This window comes from Cololabis saira, chromosome 1, assembly GCF_033807715.1.
Source record: "Cololabis saira isolate AMF1-May2022 chromosome 1, fColSai1.1, whole genome shotgun sequence".
NCBI lineage: Eukaryota > Metazoa > Chordata > Actinopteri > Beloniformes > Belonidae > Cololabis > Cololabis saira.
The window spans coordinates 51,245,317-51,263,305 of record NC_084587.1 but is presented as its reverse complement, the minus strand read 5'-3'; the positions used below and the strand labels follow the sequence as shown (position 1 = coordinate 51,263,305).

At 41.7% G+C, this 17,989-nt stretch overlaps 1 protein-coding gene across 1 annotated transcript; it reads left to right on the top strand.

Moving 5' to 3' along the window:
* The first annotated feature begins 283 nt into the window (after nucleotides 1-283).
* On the top strand, nucleotides 284-11,871 carry dctd (dCMP deaminase). Its single transcript, XM_061733136.1, has 6 exons — nucleotides 284-386; nucleotides 1,518-1,617; nucleotides 3,750-3,885; nucleotides 4,910-5,026; nucleotides 7,581-7,677; nucleotides 10,462-11,871. Exons 1-6 carry the CDS (start codon nucleotides 352-354, stop codon nucleotides 10,544-10,546), a joined length of 570 nt encoding a protein of 189 aa, XP_061589120.1. The 5' UTR covers nucleotides 284-351; the 3' UTR covers nucleotides 10,547-11,871.
* The last annotated feature ends 6,118 nt before the right edge of the window (nucleotides 11,872-17,989 follow it).

The following is a 17,989-nucleotide window of genomic DNA, read 5'->3' as shown; positions in this document are numbered from 1 at the left end:
TGAAAATAACTAATGAATGCATTTTTGAAAAAGTCTTTTTCTACTGGCACTCCAACAAACAGGTTATAAAGTTTCATTTTCGTTATTTTAAGTTGTCGTTTCGGACTACTTTCAGTCCCTCTCCTGTGAGGTAAAGAGCAGGGGCCCAGAACCCAAATATAAAGGCTGATTTATGGTTCCGCGTTACACCAACGCGGAGCCTACGCCGTAGGGTACGCGGCGACGCGCACCGTACGGCATAGGCGGCGACGTCGATTTAACGCGGAAGCATAAATTAGGCTGAAAGCGCGGGAGCTGGGTTGTTTTGGTTTCCTGTCCGTCTCCTCTCCTTCTGCTCTGAGCCACGTGGTCATGGACGAAACTCAACACTCTGGTCCTGCACAAAGGTAACATGTTTGTTTTTTTATTACAGGCCAAACACTTAAAGACGCTTGAGTGTACCCGGAAATGTTGCTGCTTCAGCTTTTTTGTCTATATTTTTTTCTTTTTTAATGCGTTATCACTTTTGTATTGCTTTTATCATTAATTAGGCCTAATTAACGCGGGTTGTAGATGCTTGCAAACATTCTTTTTGGCGCTACTAGTGTTTTTTTTATTGCGTGCAGAGTTCTAGCTGCAGTTGACGCGATGCTTTACGGCCGAGGCGCTGCCTGCTGGCTTAAGCCTGATTTATGGTTCCGCGTTAAATCGACGTCGACGCCTACGTCGTAGGGAACACGGTGACGCTCACCGTACGGTGCGTGGCGTAGGCTACGCCGTCGATTTAACGCGGAACCATAAATCAGGCTTTAAGATCTGCTTTAACATTATGCACTTTAAAGTCCACAAGGTTAAACCATTCTGAGAAGGAATCATATGTACTTTATCCCTCTTACAGGACTGTCTCAGAAAATTTGAATATTGTGATTTTCTGTAATGCAATTACAAAAACAAAAATTAATTACAAATCAACTGAAATATTGCAAGCCTTTTATTATTTTAATATTGCTGATCATGGCTTACAGCTTAAGAAAACTCAAATATCATATCTCAAAAAATTAGAATATTCTGGGAATCTTAATCTTAAACTGTAAGCCATAATCAGCAATATTGAAATAATAAAAGGCTTGCAATATTTCAGTTGATTTGTAATGAATGAATGTATGACATTTTTGTTTTTTTTAATTGCATTACAGAAAATAAAGAACTTTATCACAATATTCTAATTTTCTGAGATGATCCAGGTCCTGGTCCAGGTTTCTTTCCTCCTAAAGGGGAGTTTTTACCTGCCAGTGTTTATGTAATAATGTTCTTTTGAAAGCGCCTAGAGATAACTTGTATTGTAATAGATTTTATACCAATAACATTAAGCGTTTTAGCTTTGCTTGACAGTTTGTTAAATGTTCAAAGGACTGAAATACTAAAGCCACTACTGCCATCTGCTGGTAAACACTCAGTACTAAACAGTCCATTTGCTTAGAGGTGTTTATTTTCTTCATTTGATCTAAACTGCAGGTTCTCTCTGTGTTTGTCTGTAGGGCGTCCACCCAGAAAAGAGAGGACTACCTGGAGTGGCCAGAGTACTTCATGGCTGTAGCCTTCCTGTCAGCTCAGAGAAGCAAAGATCCAAGCTCACAAGTGAGTGTATTTGTGTGTTTGTGTGTATCAACTAAAACCATGTTCCAAAGTTGAAATAAACACAATAATCTTGTGCTCCAGGTTTCTTAGTTTAAATAATTAAACTGTGTGTAAGTGGGTGTGATCTGGATTTAGTATTATACTATATTACTCAAACACTCACTCATCTATCGTTCAATAATGTCCTGGAACTCTTTACCCCTTCATACAGGACTGTCTCAGAAAATTAGAATATTGTGATAAAGTTCTTTATTTTCTGTAATGCAATTTAAAAAAACAAAAATGTCATACATTCTGGATTCATTACAAATCAACTGAAATATTGCAAGCATTTTATTATTTTAATATTGATGATTATGGCTTACAGTTTAAGATTAAGATTCCCAGAATATTCTAATTTTTTTAGATAGGATATTTGAGTTTTCTTAAGCTGTAAGCCATGATCAGCAATATTAAAATAATAAAAGGCTTGCAATATTTCAGTTGATTTGTAATGAATCCAGATTGCATGACATTTTGTTTTTGTAATTGCATTACAGAAAATCACAATATTCTAATTTTCTGAAACAGTCCTGTATCTCTCTCACAAAACAAATTAACTTTTAAAAAATGACTTAAAGGTGACCTATTATGGCATTTAATGTATATTTTAAACAGGCCTTGAATGTCTTAAAAACAATCTAAAGCTTGTTTTTTCTACATAAATCATAAATCCAGCCTGTGGGCCCTGTCACTAGTTTTACCGCTTCTAACCTCTTTTTCTGCGCCTCATTTTTAGGGAAGGGGGGGGTATGATAATGAGGCTCTGCGCTGATTGGCTCCCTGAATGACGTGTAGCAGGGGAGGAGAATAAACCTCGCTCCGCCAGAGCAGCCCGAGCCTGTAAATTATCACAACACTGAATTTTCACAAATGGAAACTTTATTGTTAAAAAAATAAAATATGAGTAGTATATAAATAACATTTATGCACTATTTAAGCCGGATCTACCCGGCGGATGCTGAACGCTGGTCCCGGAGCCACGCCGGGCGCCCGGGAGCAGCGCTGCCAGAGCAGCGCGCGTCACCGCGGCTTTAACGGGGGAATCTGAGCGGTTCCGACCGGCCGGGACCGCAGGAACCGGCCCGGACTGGTAGCAGGGACTCCCGGGGACCGACCAGCGGAATTTCAGCCGGATCTGCCCGGCCGATGCTGCGCGACGGGCGCCCGGCGCACAGACCGGCTCCGGAGCGCATCCTGTGCGCATCGTCGGTTACTGGTGATCAAACCGACAGATTTGGCTGGAAATGTCGGAGGATGAAGCTGGTCCGACCTGGGACAGACCCCCAAGGACCCAGCTCCCAAACCACCCGGGAACCTGGATGATTTAACCCGGATCCGCTCCGCCGCGGCGCCGCGTCCGACTGGCTGAAGGAAGGACCGCTCCAGCAGCGGAGAGAGCTGGTTGTGGGCGTGGTTTCAGCAGCGGAGGCTGAACCTCTGGAAATCTGCTCCCGTCGTGACGTCACGACGGGAGCAGATTCTAATCGGCTCAAAAAAAACCACGTGACACTGGGGGACTCTGTCCGGCGGGGGTCAGAGAGCTTGCAGAAATTCATGGTATTTTGTCTCCCCTGTGCTGGCAGGGTGAGGGGAGACCACTTTATCTATGTTAAAACAAGAAAAAACGTGTTTTTCATAATAGGTCCCCTTTAAGGCTCACCTAATGCTGTAGACCATATGACTGGGAATTTATTACTGATATTGAAATAGAATCTAATAATGATAGCAGTGACTGAAAATATATTACTAATGTACGGTATTATTAGTGCTATTATAGTGTATTAGTATAATTATAGTGTTGTTAATATATTATGTATGTATAACTGATAGGTGTGTGTGTGTGTGTGTGTGTGTGTGTGTGTCTATGTACATGTATGTGTATTGTTGTTGTTATTGTTGTTTTTATTATAAGTGTAGTTATGCTAGGAATGTATGACTGTATGTATTTATGTGTTAGATGTTATCATTTATGTAATATTTGATGTACTTTATGGACCCCAGGAAGATTAGTGGTCTCCAAGGCGGCAGCTAAAGGGGATCCATCCAATAACCAATAATCAATATTGTGTGGAACGTGTGTCTCCCTGCAGGTGGGCGCATGCATAGTGAATCAGGAGAATAAAATAGTTGGCATTGGTTACAATGGGATGCCCAACGGCTGTGATGACGACCTGTTACCCTGGTCTCGCTCCGCTGACGACCGGCTGGACACTAAATATCCTTACGGTAGGTTTACATGGACTTTGTCCCACCATGTGCTCATAGTCTGCTCAAAGGTTTGGAATAGATGCAGAATTGCCAGTTTTCAGTCCCATTTTCATCTTGTTTACAATGTGGTGTAATGCAACTCAGAATAAAAGAACTGGCAGTGACAGAAATTAGGTTGAGGATACAAGTGTCATAGAAAAAATGAGTTTCCCACATAAGGATGTGGGACTCTCCCTAGAGATGGGGGGAGAAGTTCTGCCCTGAACCCTGTGGGAATGTGTGTGAGGCCTCCTGGGCCCCGTCAGGGGGAGGGTGGAGGCCCAAGTGTCATAGAAAAAAAAATGTAAGCCCAGTGGCTTTAAATATCCACTGGGCTTACATCAAATACATCAAAACACAACCATAAAAAACTGTTTTCTGAACTTATCAATATCGAAAACCCAAAATCTTAACAAGAATATTTGTCTTATTTCTAGTTAAAATGTCTCATTTTAGTAAAAAAAAATCTCACTCAAATTACACTTAAAACAAGACTCATCACTGGAAAAAACAACAATTTTCACCTGTTTCAAGTAGATTTTCACTTGAAATAAGTAAAAAGTCTGTCAGTGGAACAAGATTTTTTTGCTTGTAATTAGTAGATAAATCTTGTCCCACTGGCAGATTTTTCTACTTATTTCAAGTGAAAATTTACTTGAAACAGGTGAAAATTGTCAAATAAGTTATTTTTCTGGTGATGACTCTAAATGTTGAAATAGCAGTAAAACCACATTCATTGTTGAAATGACAAAAGGGATGGAAAGGGGATGGAAAGGGGCCGTTTTTATTTCAGGGGGGATGCCATCCCCCCTCATCCCCCCTCATCCCCCCTCAACTCCAGTACTGGATATTACTGCTCAGTCGGCTCGGGAATGTCTCAGTATTCCATCAGAGGAAGGAGATCTAGGCCTCTGCACCAGCCACCTTCAGTCAGACCAGTGGAAATGGATGGATGGAAATGTGTTGACAGGACTGTTTGTTGTCTGGCTTCTCTGGCCCACAGTGTGTCATGCAGAACTGAATGCCATCATGAACAAGAACAGTGCTGATGTGAAAGGATGCATGATGTATGTGGCCTTGTTCCCCTGCAATGAGTGTGCCAAGCTAATCATCCAAGCAGGTGAGTGAGAAGGTACTCAATTCAATTCAATTTTATTTGTACAGTGTCTAATACAGCAAAAGTTGTTTCTAGTAGGCGCTTTCCAGTGACCAAGAACATGACCCCCGAGCAATTATTACATAAACAATGGCAGGTAATGGCAGGCAGGTGGAAGCAGCAGCGGGATGACCAGAGGAGGGGGGACCGCAGGCCAGCACGCAGCTCCCAGCTCCTAAAGCTCCGGCCTGCAAACATGAATTATATGACGTAAAATAGCTAGTGAAATAATGCAAACGTCAGTTACGTCTGTGCAAACGTCAGTTACGTCTGTGCAAACGTCAGTTACATCTGTGCAAACGTCAGTTACGTCTGTGCAAACGTCAGTTACGTCTGTGCAAACGTCAGTTACGTCTGTGCAAACGTCAGTTACATCTGTGCAAACGTCAGTTACGTCTGTGCAAACGTCAGTTACGTCTGTGCAAACGTCAGTTACGTCTGTGCAAACGTCAGTTACGTCTATGCAAACGTCAGTTACATCTATGCAAACGTCAGTTACATCTATGCAAACGTCAGTTACATCTATGCAAACGTCAGTTACGTCTATGCAAACGTCAGTTACGTCTGTGCCAACGTCAGTTACGTCTGTGCAAACGTCAGTTACGTCTGTGCAAACGTCAGTTACGTCTCTGCAAACGTCAGTTACGTCTCTGCAAACGTCAGTTACGTCTCTGCAAACGTCAGTTACGTCTCTGCAAACGTCAGTTACGTCTATGCAAACGTCAGTTACGTCTATGCAAACGTCAGTTACGTCTGTGCAAACGTCAGTTACGTTTGTGCAAACGTCAGTTACGTTTGTGCAAACGTCAGTTACGTTTGTGCTTACGTCAGTTACATCTCTGCAAACGTCAGTTACGTCTGTGCAAACATCAGTTACGTCTGTGCAAACGTCAGTTACGTTTGTGCTTACGTCAGTTACATCTCTGCAAACGTCAGTTACGTCTGTGCAAACGTCAGTTACGTTTGTGCAAACGTCAGTTACGTCTGTGCAAACGTCAGTTACGTTTGTGCAAACGTCAGTTACGTTTGTGCAAACGTCAGTTACGTCTGTGCAAACGTCAGTTACGTCTATGCAAACGTCAGTTACGTCTATGCAAACGTCAGTTACGTCTGTGCAAACGTCAGTTACGTCTGTGCAAACGTCAGTTACATCTGTGCAAACGTCAGTTACGTCTGTGCAAACGTCAGTTACGTCTCTGCAAACGTCAGTTACGTCTCTGCAAACGTCAGTTACGTCTGTGCAAACGTCAGTTACATCTGTGCAAACGTCAGTTACGTCTATGCAAACGTCAGTTACGTTTGTGCTTACGTCAGTTACATCTCTGCAAACGTCAGTTACGTCTGTGCAAACATCAGTTACGTCTGTGCAAACGTCAGTTACGTTTGTGCAAACGTCAGTTACGTCTGTGCAAACGTCAGTTACGTCTCTGCAAACGTCAGTTACGTCTCTGCAAACGTCAGTTACGTCTGTGCAAACGTCAGTTACATCTGTGCAAACGTCAGTTACGTCTATGCAAACGTCAGTTACGTTTGTGCTTACGTCAGTTACATCTCTGCAAACGTCAGTTACGTCTGTGCAAACATCAGTTACGTCTGTGCAAACGTCAGTTACGTTTGTGCAAACGTCAGTTACGTCTGTGCAAACGTCAGTTACGTCTATGCAAACGTCAGTTACGTCTATGCAAACGTCAGTTACGTCTGTGCAAACGTCAGTTACGTCTGTGCAAACGTCAGTTACATCTGTGCAAACGTCAGTTACGTCTGTGCCAACGTCAGTTACGTCTCTGCAAACGTCAGTTACGTCTCTGCAAACGTCAGTTACGTCTGTGCAAACGTCAGTTACGTCTATGCATACGTCAGTTACGTCTGTGCAAACGTCAGTTACGTCTGTGCAAACGTCAGTTACGTCTGTGCAAACGTCAGTTACGTCTGTGCAAACGTCAGTTACGTCTGTGCAAACGTCAGTTACGTCTGTGCAAACGTCAGTTACGTCTATGCAAACGTCAGTTACGTCTCTGCAAACGTCAGTTACGTCTCTGCAAACGTCAGTTACGTCTCTGCAAACGTCAGTTACGTCTCTGCAAACGTCAGTTACGTCTATGCATACGTCAGTTACGTCTAAATGATTGTGCTTGTTTCTCCCATAGACCCATTTTCAAATAAACAACTCGATTCACATATTTTTGGTACAATTTCCTATGTCACTTCTTGTGTGTGTGTTTGTTGACAGTCATACACAATAAGAACTACACACATTATACGTATGGGGGGAAACATGTAAAGCCTGGAGAGCAGATAGAGCTGTTAGGTGAGCCGGTTGTTGTCAGATCATGTAGTTTGTAACACCGTGTTGCCAATCAGTCACTTAGTGTGAACACCACAACAAATCCCAGATTATCAGCCCACATGACCAATGTGCAGTTTACAGAGCTTGGTGGACATTGATGACATTGAAAGTGATGTACGGTGAAACTGCCTTAAGTGGACTCTTCCTGTTCCACCTTGTTCCTGTGTCCAGGTCTCAAGGAGGTGATCTATCTTTCTGACAAGTACCATGACACTCCTGAGATGACGGCGTCCAGACGGCTGCTCAGCATGGCAGGAATACAGTACAGGTCAGAACAAAGACACGCTTCCTTTCTTCTTTTAACTTCACGCTGTGAACAGAACCAAATACATGTTTGCAGCATAATGGATTTAACGTGAGCAATTAATTCTGACATGGTTGCTGTTTCAAGCTGCTGACGAGACTCCAAACTGTCATTCCACTGAAGTGATGGCTCGTCTCCCAGAGAACCGGGGGATTTAGCTCTGAATATCAACTTTATCTGTACAGAAGATTTAACCCTTGTAGTGTCTTTGGGTCAAAATCACCTCGTTCTCCTGTTCCTTCTTTCTCCTGCTCTCTCCTTCCTTCTCCCTTCCTCTTTTCTCCCCTTGTACATTCTTTCCTTGTTTTCTCCTTTCCTTCCTTCCTTCTTTTTTCCCTTCCTCCCTTCTTTCCTTCCTTCCTTCCTTCTTTCCTCCCTTCCTTCCTTCTTTTCTCTTTTCCTTCCTTCTTTTTTCCCTTCCTCCCTTCTTTCCTTCCTTCCTTCCTTCCTTCCTTCCTTCCTTCCTTCCTTCTTTTTCCCCTTCCTCCCTTCCTTCCTTCCTTCCTTCCTTCCTTCCTTCCTTCCTTCCTTCCTTCCTTCCTTCCTTCCTTCCTTCCTTCCTTCCTTCCTCCCTCCCTTCCTTCCTTCTTTTTTCCCTTCCTTCTTTTCTCACTTCTTTCCTTCCTCCCTTCCTCCCTTCTTTCCTTCCTTCCTTCCTTCCTTCCTTCCTTCCTTCCTTCCTTCCTTCTTTTTCCCCTTCCTCCCTTCCTTCCTTCCTTCCTTCCTTCCTTCCTTCCTTCCTTCCTTCCTTCCTTCCTTCCTTCCTTCCTTCCTTCCTTCCTTCCTTCCTTCCTTCCTTCCTTCCTTCCTTCCTCCCTCCCTTCCTTCCTTCTTTTTTCCCTTCCTTCTTTTCTCACTTCTTTCCTTCCTCCCTTCCTTCCTTCTTTTTTCCCTTCCTTCTTTTCTCTTTTCCTTCCTTCCTTCCTTCCTTCCTTCCTTCCTTCCTTCTTTCCTCCCTTCTTTCCTTCCTTCTTTCTTTTCTCCCTTCTTTCCTTCCGCCCTTCCTTCCTTCTTTTTTCCCCTCCTTCCTTCCTTCTTTCCTTCCTTCCTTCCTTCCTTCCTTCCTTCCTTCCTTCCTTCCTTCCTTCCTTCCTTTTTCCCTTCCTTCTTTCTTTTCTTCCTTCCTTCCTTCCTTCCTTATTTCCTCCATTCCTCCCTCCCTCCTTCCTTGACCCTATGACAGCACCAGGGTTAAAACACCAGTTGACCAAAGGTCTGTAAATATTGTACAGGTAAACAGAGTAATGACCATAGGACACAACGCTAAGAATGATAAAACCTAATGCAATAAAATAAAAGCTCAAGGGAAGAACAGTCCTGTTCCACTGTCTGACAGTCCCCACTGATAATGCTCTATCCCCCCTGCAGGAGTCAGTCTGCTTTACGACCGTCCTTTAACTCCAAACCTGTCAACTACCAACTGCTGTTGTAACTTATTGATAGTCTATAGACACACAGTGAGGAATGTGTACTTTTATATAGTCACAAAGGTAAAACTGCCTTGGCTCGTCTGCAGGAACCCTGTCCACACTGGCCACGGTTACATGATGTTTTTAATTCTGAATTAATTATTCCCAATTAAATAATTCCGAATTAAACTATTTTCCTTCCAATTTACATGGAAATAGTAATTCTGAATTGAGGTTTACATGGAAAACACGTTTGATGGTCTTTCTCCAATTCCTCTCCAGGTCTGGGGGTTGGGAAGGTTCTGATTGGATAGGGGGGGGGACCGGAAGTTAAACTACCGGAAGAAAAACAAGAAAAAAGTCGATATGACGAGAAAAAAGTCAAAATGTCGAGAAAAAAGTCGAAATGTTGAGAAAAGTCAAAATGTCGAGAAAAAAAGTCGAAATGTCGAGATTAATGTTGAAGTACAATTTTCAGAAAAAAGTCGAAATGTTGAGAAAAAAGTCAACATTTCATGAATAAAGTTGAAATGGCCACGGTTACATGATGTTTTTGAATTTGGAATTAATTATTCCAAATGAAATTATTGCGAATTAAACAACGAATTAAACAGGTTTGATGGTCTTTCTCCAATTCCTCTCCAGGTCTGGGGGTTGGGAAGGTTCTGATTGGATAGGGGGGGGACCGGAAGTTAAACTACCGGAAGAAAAACTAACTTAGCCGCTACAACTTTGAAAAGCTCACAATTTTGATGTTTCCTGTTTCCATCTGTTCTTTTAATTATTTCCAGGTCCTCATTATCACCCAAGTGGAATCTCAGAGGCTTAAAAAAGTCATTTATTCTCATGTTGCTATTTGCCTAAATCCATTATGCTGCAGCGTTTATTCCCTTCTAACTAAAGACGCTGTGAATTGTATGGTTTTGCTCCTTCATTACCATGAGTGATAGACCAAGACTTGGAATCGTATCATGTTTTTAGTTCTTCAAAAATCTGTTTTTTCAGTTTGAACTTATAAATTATATAGAATGATGCCTTATGATTGCTGATTCAACACGTTACATTGGCTTTTTAAAGAAAGTGTTGATAGGAAGGCCCATGTTGAAGGGGAAAGAGCTACTCATGTAACGATGTTGCTTTGGTCTCAGCATTTAACTGAACTCACTGCTCTTCCCTGAATAAAAGTTTCCAGTTGAAAAGTTGAAAATCTTATGAAAGATTGTTTGGAGGTTTAGATAAGAATCTTTAATTTTCTTTTTGAAAAAGTGACCTTGATTTTTCTTCTTGTCCTGTTAATGCGTGCTTCTGTTTTGTGTTTTTTTGCCCAATGTTTTTGCAGGCAGTTCAAGCCCAAGAGGACTAAGATTGTTATTGACTTTAACTCTATTAACCACGCTGGAATGCTGAATGATGCAACCAAGTGAAAATGCAACTTGAGAGGCGACTGAGGCGCCGAGGAAAGGAAGAATTGCAAGATTGAAACTGACTCTCAAACTCATTTTCTTTCAATTTATTGCTGTGTTATCAAGTCTTTTTTTTCTTTCTTTAACAACATCCTGTGGATTTAGGGATGTATCTGTGGAAACTGGTTGCATGATTATTTTAAAATGTTATATTTTTAATCACATTTTCAGAATTCCCTCACTATAAAAACCAGTTTCCTAAATTGCCGATGTGTAGCGGTTTGCACAGCGGCCCCAACAATCAGGGATGTTTTTATTCACAGACTGAGGGTGTTTGTGAACACCAGGGTTACTGGCTTTGGCTTCATGTAGTCCACGGGCCAGAGCCCAACATTTCACTGGTCAGTACCACTCAAGGTGACCAAAGTTGCTTCTAATTTTTATAATTATTCTTTTTATAATTTTTTTATCATCTACAGACATGGATATTTTCAAAAATTATAAGTAAGTTTGGTCACCTTGAGTGGTGCTGATATCTGGCCTGGAACATGGACTAATAGTTACAGAGAAGCTTTCTGATGGGTAACAAGTACGATGTCTGCTCACTCTGGACCAACAGTGTGTTCAAAAGTCTTCACTCAAATAAATAACCTGTAAATATTAGTTTGACTTTGGGATCAGTGAGCTGTAATTTCCAGCCAAAGATCTGACATTCATCAGAGAGTGAACATTTGGGTTTGGTATGACATTTTAAAAAGCAGTTAGCTGTCGGAGTTTTAGGTGCCTTTAATCAGGTGGGGGATATCTATGTGTTATCTTTTTGTATGCTTGGAAAAAAATGTGCAGTAAAAGTTTTCTGCATCATGTCTTGGTCTTACGGTGATTTAATACGAACTAAGATCATTTGACTTTTTCTCTTCTGCACAAGTGTCTGCTCCGTTCAGCCCGTTAATCCCTGGAGCAGCTTCTATTTCCTGCATGAGGGCCCGTTTTTACAACCTGATCATTTCATTTTAAGAGGTATAAATATTAATGCTTACTACAGGTATTGTTAACAATATTTTTACAATACGCTTCATCCATGTTCACCATTTAAATTTCTGTCTTTTACTGATTTGGATCTAGTCTTTATTGTTGTTTTCCTGACATTTTAATGAATGCAGTTCACAAAATATTTCGATTGCAATGATATGAGGGGTTAAAAATTAAGGTTTTGCTTATTATGTACAGGACTGTCTCAGAAAATTAGAATATTGTGATAAAGTTCTTTATTTTCTGTAATGCAATTTAAAAAAAAAAAAAAAATATCATACATTCTGGATTCATTACAAATCAACTGAAATATTGCAAGCCTTTTATTATTTTAATATTGCTGATTATGGTTTACAGTTTAAGATTAAGATTCCCAGAATATTTTAATTTTTTGAGATAGGATATTTGAGTTTTCTTAAGCTGTAAGACATGATCATCAATATTAAAATAATAAAAGGCTTGCAATATTTCAGTTGATTTGTAATTAATCCAGAATGTATGACATTTTTGTTTTTGTAATTGCATTACAGAAAATCACAATATTCTAATTTTCTGAGACAGTCCTGTATTTGTGTAAATCTGTAGGTTCACAGCTTTGACCAGGAAACACGTCTTTTATCGTCATTATCTCAACAATATCAGCCGTCTCTTCTTTGACATCAATAAAACTCCAGATCTGCTGTTTTATTCTCTGAAAGCTATTTTAATTCAGATGTCCCAAGACATAAGTTTGGAACAAGGATACCATTTTGAAATGTATAATAAACAATGGAGAATATCCCGTTGAATTGCTTTTGAACTGTTGTGTCTGAACAAAAACATTACTGGTTTGGCACCAGGAGCAGAATTAAGACCTTGGCCTTATGAAAACTGGAGAGACGTCTTCGGGAATTAGCTTAACTTTTTTCTTTTTGTGAGCAAAGACCACTGCCAGAATAACATAAATACTTTTTCATTTTCAGAATAAAGCAGCATTTTTTTTTGACTCAAATAAAATTGATAATAAATTATCTAAACAGGCCTTGAATGTCTTAAAAACAATCTAAAGCTTGTTTTTTCTACATAAATCAGAAATCCAGCCTGTGGGCCCTGTCACTAGTTTTACCGCTTCTAACCTCTTTTTCTGTGCCTCATTCTAAGGGAAGGGGGGGGCATGATAATGAGGCTCTGTGCTGATTGGCTCCCTGAATTACGTGTAGCAGGGGAGGAGAATAAACCTCGCTCCGCCAGAGCAGCCCAAGCCTGTAAATAAATCACAACACTGAATTTTCACAAATGGCAACTTTATTGTTAAAAAAATAAAATATGAGTTGTATATAAATAACATTTATGCACTATTTCAGCCGGATCTGCCCGGCGGATGCTGAACGCTGGCGCCCGGCGTGGCTCCGGGGCGCATCGCCCGTTACCGGTGATCAAACCGACAGATTTCTCTGAAAATCTCGGAGGGTGAAGCTGATCCAGCCTGGGACGTACCCCAGAAATCCCTGCTCCCAAAGCGGCTTGGAACCTGGACAATTTAGTCGGACAGACCGCGCTTTGGGAACCAGGAAGTAGTCTGGAGCAGCGCGCATCACTGCGGCTTTAACCAGGAAATCTGACCGGTTCCGACCGACCGGGACCGCAGGAACCGGCCTGGACTGGTAGCAGGGACTCCCGGGGACCGACCAGCGGAATTTCAGCCGGATCTGCCCGGCGGATGCGGCGCGACGGGCGCCGCAACCCCGCGGCGGGCGGCCGGCGCACAGATCGGCTCCGGGGCGCATCCGCGGCGCATCGCGCGTTACCGGTGATCAAACCGACAGATTTTGCTGAAAATCTCGGAGGGTGAAGCTGGTCCGACCTGGGACAGGCCCCCAAGGACCCAGCTCCCAAACCACCCGGGAACCTGGATGATTTAACCCGGATCCGTGGCGCCGTCCGACTGGCTTAGGGAAGCACCGCTCCAGCAGCGGAGAGAGCTGGTTGTGGGCGTGGTTTCAGCAGCGGAGGCTGAACCTAATGAGCGCCTATGGTGACGTCACCATAGGCGCAGATTCAGAATGGCTCAAAAAAAGGTCACGTGACACTGTGCCCGGCGGGGGTCAGAGACCCTGCAGAATTTAATGGTATTTTGTCTCCCCTGTGCTGGCAGGGTGAGGGGAGACCACTTTATATATGTTAAAACAAGAAAAAACGTGTTTTTCATAATAGGTCCCCTTTAACATTGGCCATTCTGTGACTTAATTAAAATGATAAAGAAAGGGACATTTTAAAATGTAATTTTCAAAACAAAATCCTCTAGCAAATAGTTGTCAAAATGCAATTAGAAATGTCAAATTTTAAAATTAAATTTTGCGGATGATGTTGTCCTGTCCTGATGGCAACTGTTTAGATTATTTGTGCAGGTTATTTGTTAACCATGTTTAGTGTTTTACCTGCGTGTCATTGGTTTGTTCAGCCAGTATTTCAGTTCCTCGTGTGTGTTTGTTCAGGACAGTTTGGTTTAGTTTCAGTTCGGTGGCTCTTACTGTTTAGTTGCTTTATTTATGACCTATTTTAACCCTTGTGCTGGTCTGGGTCAAGGAAGGAGGAAGGAAAGAAGGAAAGGAGGAGAGGAAAGAAGGAAGGAAAGATGGAAGGAAAGGAGAAAAGGAAGGAGGAGAGGAAAGAAGGAAGGAAGGAAGGGAGAGAGAAAAGAAGGAAGGAAGGGAGGAAAGAAGGAAGGAAGGAGGAGAGGAAAGAAGGAAGGGAGAAAAGAAGGAAGGAAAACAGGAAAGAAGGGAGAAAAGAAGGAAGGAGGAGAGGAAAGAAGGAAGGAAGGAAGGAAGAAGGAAGGAAGGAGGAGAGGAAAGAAGGAAGGAAGGAAGGAAGAAGGAAGGGAGAGAGAAAAGAAGGAAGGAAGGGAGAAAAGAAGGAAGGAAGGAGGAGAGGAAGGAAGGAAGGAAGGAAGGAAGGGAGAAAAGAAGGAAGGAAGGAAGGAAGGAAGGAAGGAAGGAAGGAAGGAAGGAAGGAAGGAAGGAAGGAAGGAAGGAAGGAAGGAAGGAAGGAAGGAAGGAAGGAGGGAGGAGAGGAAAGAAGGAAGGAAGGGAGAAAAGAAGGAAGGAAGGAATGAGGAGAGGAAGGAAAGAAGGAAGGGAGAAAAGAAGGAAGGAGGAGAGGAAAGAAGGAAGGAATGGAGAAAGGAAGGAAGGGAGGAAAGAAGGGAGGGAGGAAGGGAAAAAAAGGAAGAAGGAAGGAGGGGAAAAAGAAGGAAGGAAGTGAAAAAGGAAAGAAGGGAGAAAAGAAGGAAAGAAAGAAGGAATGGAGGAAAGAAAGAAGGAAGGAAGGGAGAAAAGAAGGAAAGGAGAAAACAAGGAAAGAATGTACGAGGGGAGAAAAGAGGAAGGAAGGAAGAAAAGAGGAAGGTAGGAGGAAGGAGAGAGCAGGAGGAAAGAAGGAAGGATAATGAGGTCATTTTGACCCAAACACAGTACCAGGGTTAATCACCATCTTGTTATTTTGGTAATAAATCTCATGGCAGCAGCAGCAGCTGAGACGGTCGGTGCGTGTGTGATAGTAAACTCGGTTGCAGTCGTATCGCAAAGTTAACACATGCAAAAAATAAATGATTACAAGTAAATTATGGATGATTATTCGTCAGCTGTAATTTTATTTGTGTAAACATGAATCTACACATCTGTAAATACGTTTCTGTGCATTCACATTCAAAGCACTTGTGTGAAAATCCTCTGCAGGTGAAAGTTTGATTTACATGAACAAATATTTCCCACATGGTCTTTACATGATCCGTCTTCTGATGGAACTTCCACTTCAGTTCATGTGAGGGAGATCTTTCTTTACAGCAGAAGATTTTAACATACACGTTCAGATTTTTGTTGCGCAAGTTCTCACATCGTATTCTACAGGTTTTCACAGAAAATCTACAAGCTTGTGCATTTTGGCACATATACACCTTTTTACTAGAGCAGGATTGTCTTAAACATCCTATTATGCTGCTATAGAGCTACGCTACAGGGGCGCCCCGACACGGTGCACTGAGGGGGCCCCGGGCCCCGCTTGCTCTCCTCTCTCCTTTCTTCAGCTCAACCCTCAGGTATTCATTATAAGCAGTACTTGAGTTGTAAAATAAAATCAGGGGGGATGGTGGATTTTATCATATGGGGACAGATAATTTTTTCTGATTACAAATAATATATTACAAATAATAGCAGTGACCAAAACACCTGCAGAAATACTGCAGGAATGACATAGCAGCAGTTAAATGCAGCCTTCTGTAAGCTTTAAATATCCACTGGGCTTACATCAAATACATCAAAACACAACAATAAAAAACAGTTTTCTGAACTTATCAATATGACTCTGTCCTTCACAGGATAAGTAAAATGGATCACTGCAAAAACTCACAATCTTAACAAGAATATTTGTCTTATTTCTAGTTAAAATGTCTCATTTTAGTAAAAAAAACAAATCTCATTACACTTAAAACAAGACTCATCTCTGGAAAAAACAACAATTTTCACCTGTTTCAAGTAGATTTTCACTTGAAATAAGTAGAAAAATCTGCCAGTGGAACAGGATTTTATTGCTTGTAATTAGAAGATAAATCTTGTCCCACTGGCAGATTTTTCTACTTATTTCAAGTGAAAATTTACCTGAAACAGGTGAAAATTGTCACATTTTTCTGGTGTTATTTTTCTGGTGATGACTCTAAATGTTGAAATAGCAGTAAAACCACATTCATTGATGAAATGACATAAGGGATGGAAAGGAGGGATGGCAGTTTTACAGGGGGGATGATTTGGACCGTTTTTATTTCAGGGGGGGATGCCATCCTCCCTCATCCCCCCTCAACTCCAGTACTGGTTATAAGTATCTCATCACCACCATTTTTCTCCATCGTTCTTGTAGTTTGTTGTGCTGGTCTGCCCCCTCTTTCTTCTCTTCTGTGCGTGTTTGCAGGCCGGAGCTTCAGGAGCTGCATCCTGACCTGAACAGTATACTTGTTTATACAGTCGTCTCTGCACTACACTAACTAACCATGTATCAGTCAGATTCATTTACTTTTATTTATATAGCGTCTATTACAACAGAAGTTGTCTCTAGGATCTTTCCAGAGACCCAGAACATTATTACATGAACAATGGCAGGTAAAAACTCCCCTAGTGGGAGAAAAACCTTCAGCCAAACAGTGGCAAGAAAAACTCCCCTTATTTACATAGAACTGTTAGATTTCCTGCTCACAGATAATTAAAACTTATATATCTTGTCTTTTGTAACTTTGACGATACATCTGTGTCTCTCCTTACCCCGTTCTTCATTCTCTCAGTCTGTTCTCTCTTTTCCTGCTCTGTCCAGCTGGTCTACAGCAGGACAGTCCCCCTTATGAACCAGGTCCTGGTCCAGGTTTCTCCTTATGATCCTGGTCCTGGTCCAGGTTTCTACCCCCTTATGATCCAGGTCCTGGTCCAGGTTTCTACCCCCTTATGATCCAGGTCCTGGTCCAGGTTTCTCCTTATGATCCAGGTCCTGGTCCAGGTTTCTACCCCCTTATGATCCAGGTCCTGGTCCAGGTTTCTCCTTATGATCCAGGTCCTGGTCCAGGTTTCTACCCCCTTATGATCCAGGTCCTGGTCCAGGTTTCTCCTTATGATCCAGGTCCTGGTCCAGGTTTCTACCCCCTTATGATCCAGGTCCTGGTCCAGGTTTCTCCTTATGATCCAGGTCCTGGTCCAGGTTTCTCCTTATGATCCAGGTCCTGGTCCAGGTTTCTCCTTATGATCCAGGTCCTGGTCCAGGTTTCTACCCCCTTATGATCTGGGTCCTGGTCCAGGTTTCTTCCTTCCTAAGGGGGAGTTTTTACCTGCCATTGTTTATGTAATAATTGCTCGGGGGTTTATGTTCTGTTCTCTGAAAAACATCCTAGAAACATCTATTGTGCTATACCAGGGGTCAGCAACCCAAAATGTTGAAAGAATCTGGAGCCGCAAAAAATGAAAAGTCTTGTATCAGCCTTAGAATGAAGGCAACACATGCTGCATGTTCTATATTAGTTATAACTGGGGGAAGATTTTTTTTTCCCATTATGCACTTCGAAAAAAAAAAGTCGAAATGTCGAGAAAAAAGTCAAATGTCAAGAAAAAAGTCGAAATGTTGAGAAAAAAGTCAAAATTTCGAGAAAAAAGTCGAAATGTTGAGAAAAAAGTCAAAATTTCGAGAAAAAAGTCAAAATTTCGAGAAAAAAGTCGAGAAAAAAGTCAAAATTTGAGAAAAAAGTTGAAATGTCGAGATTAATTTTGAAGTATAATCTTGAGAAAAAAGTCGAAATGTCAAGATTAAAAAGGAAAGGAAAAAGGAAGAAAAAAAGGAAAAAAAGAAGAAAAAAAGGGAAAAAAGAAGAGAAAGAAAGAAAAGAAAAGAAGAAAAAAGAAGAAAAAAAGGTCAAACATTTTA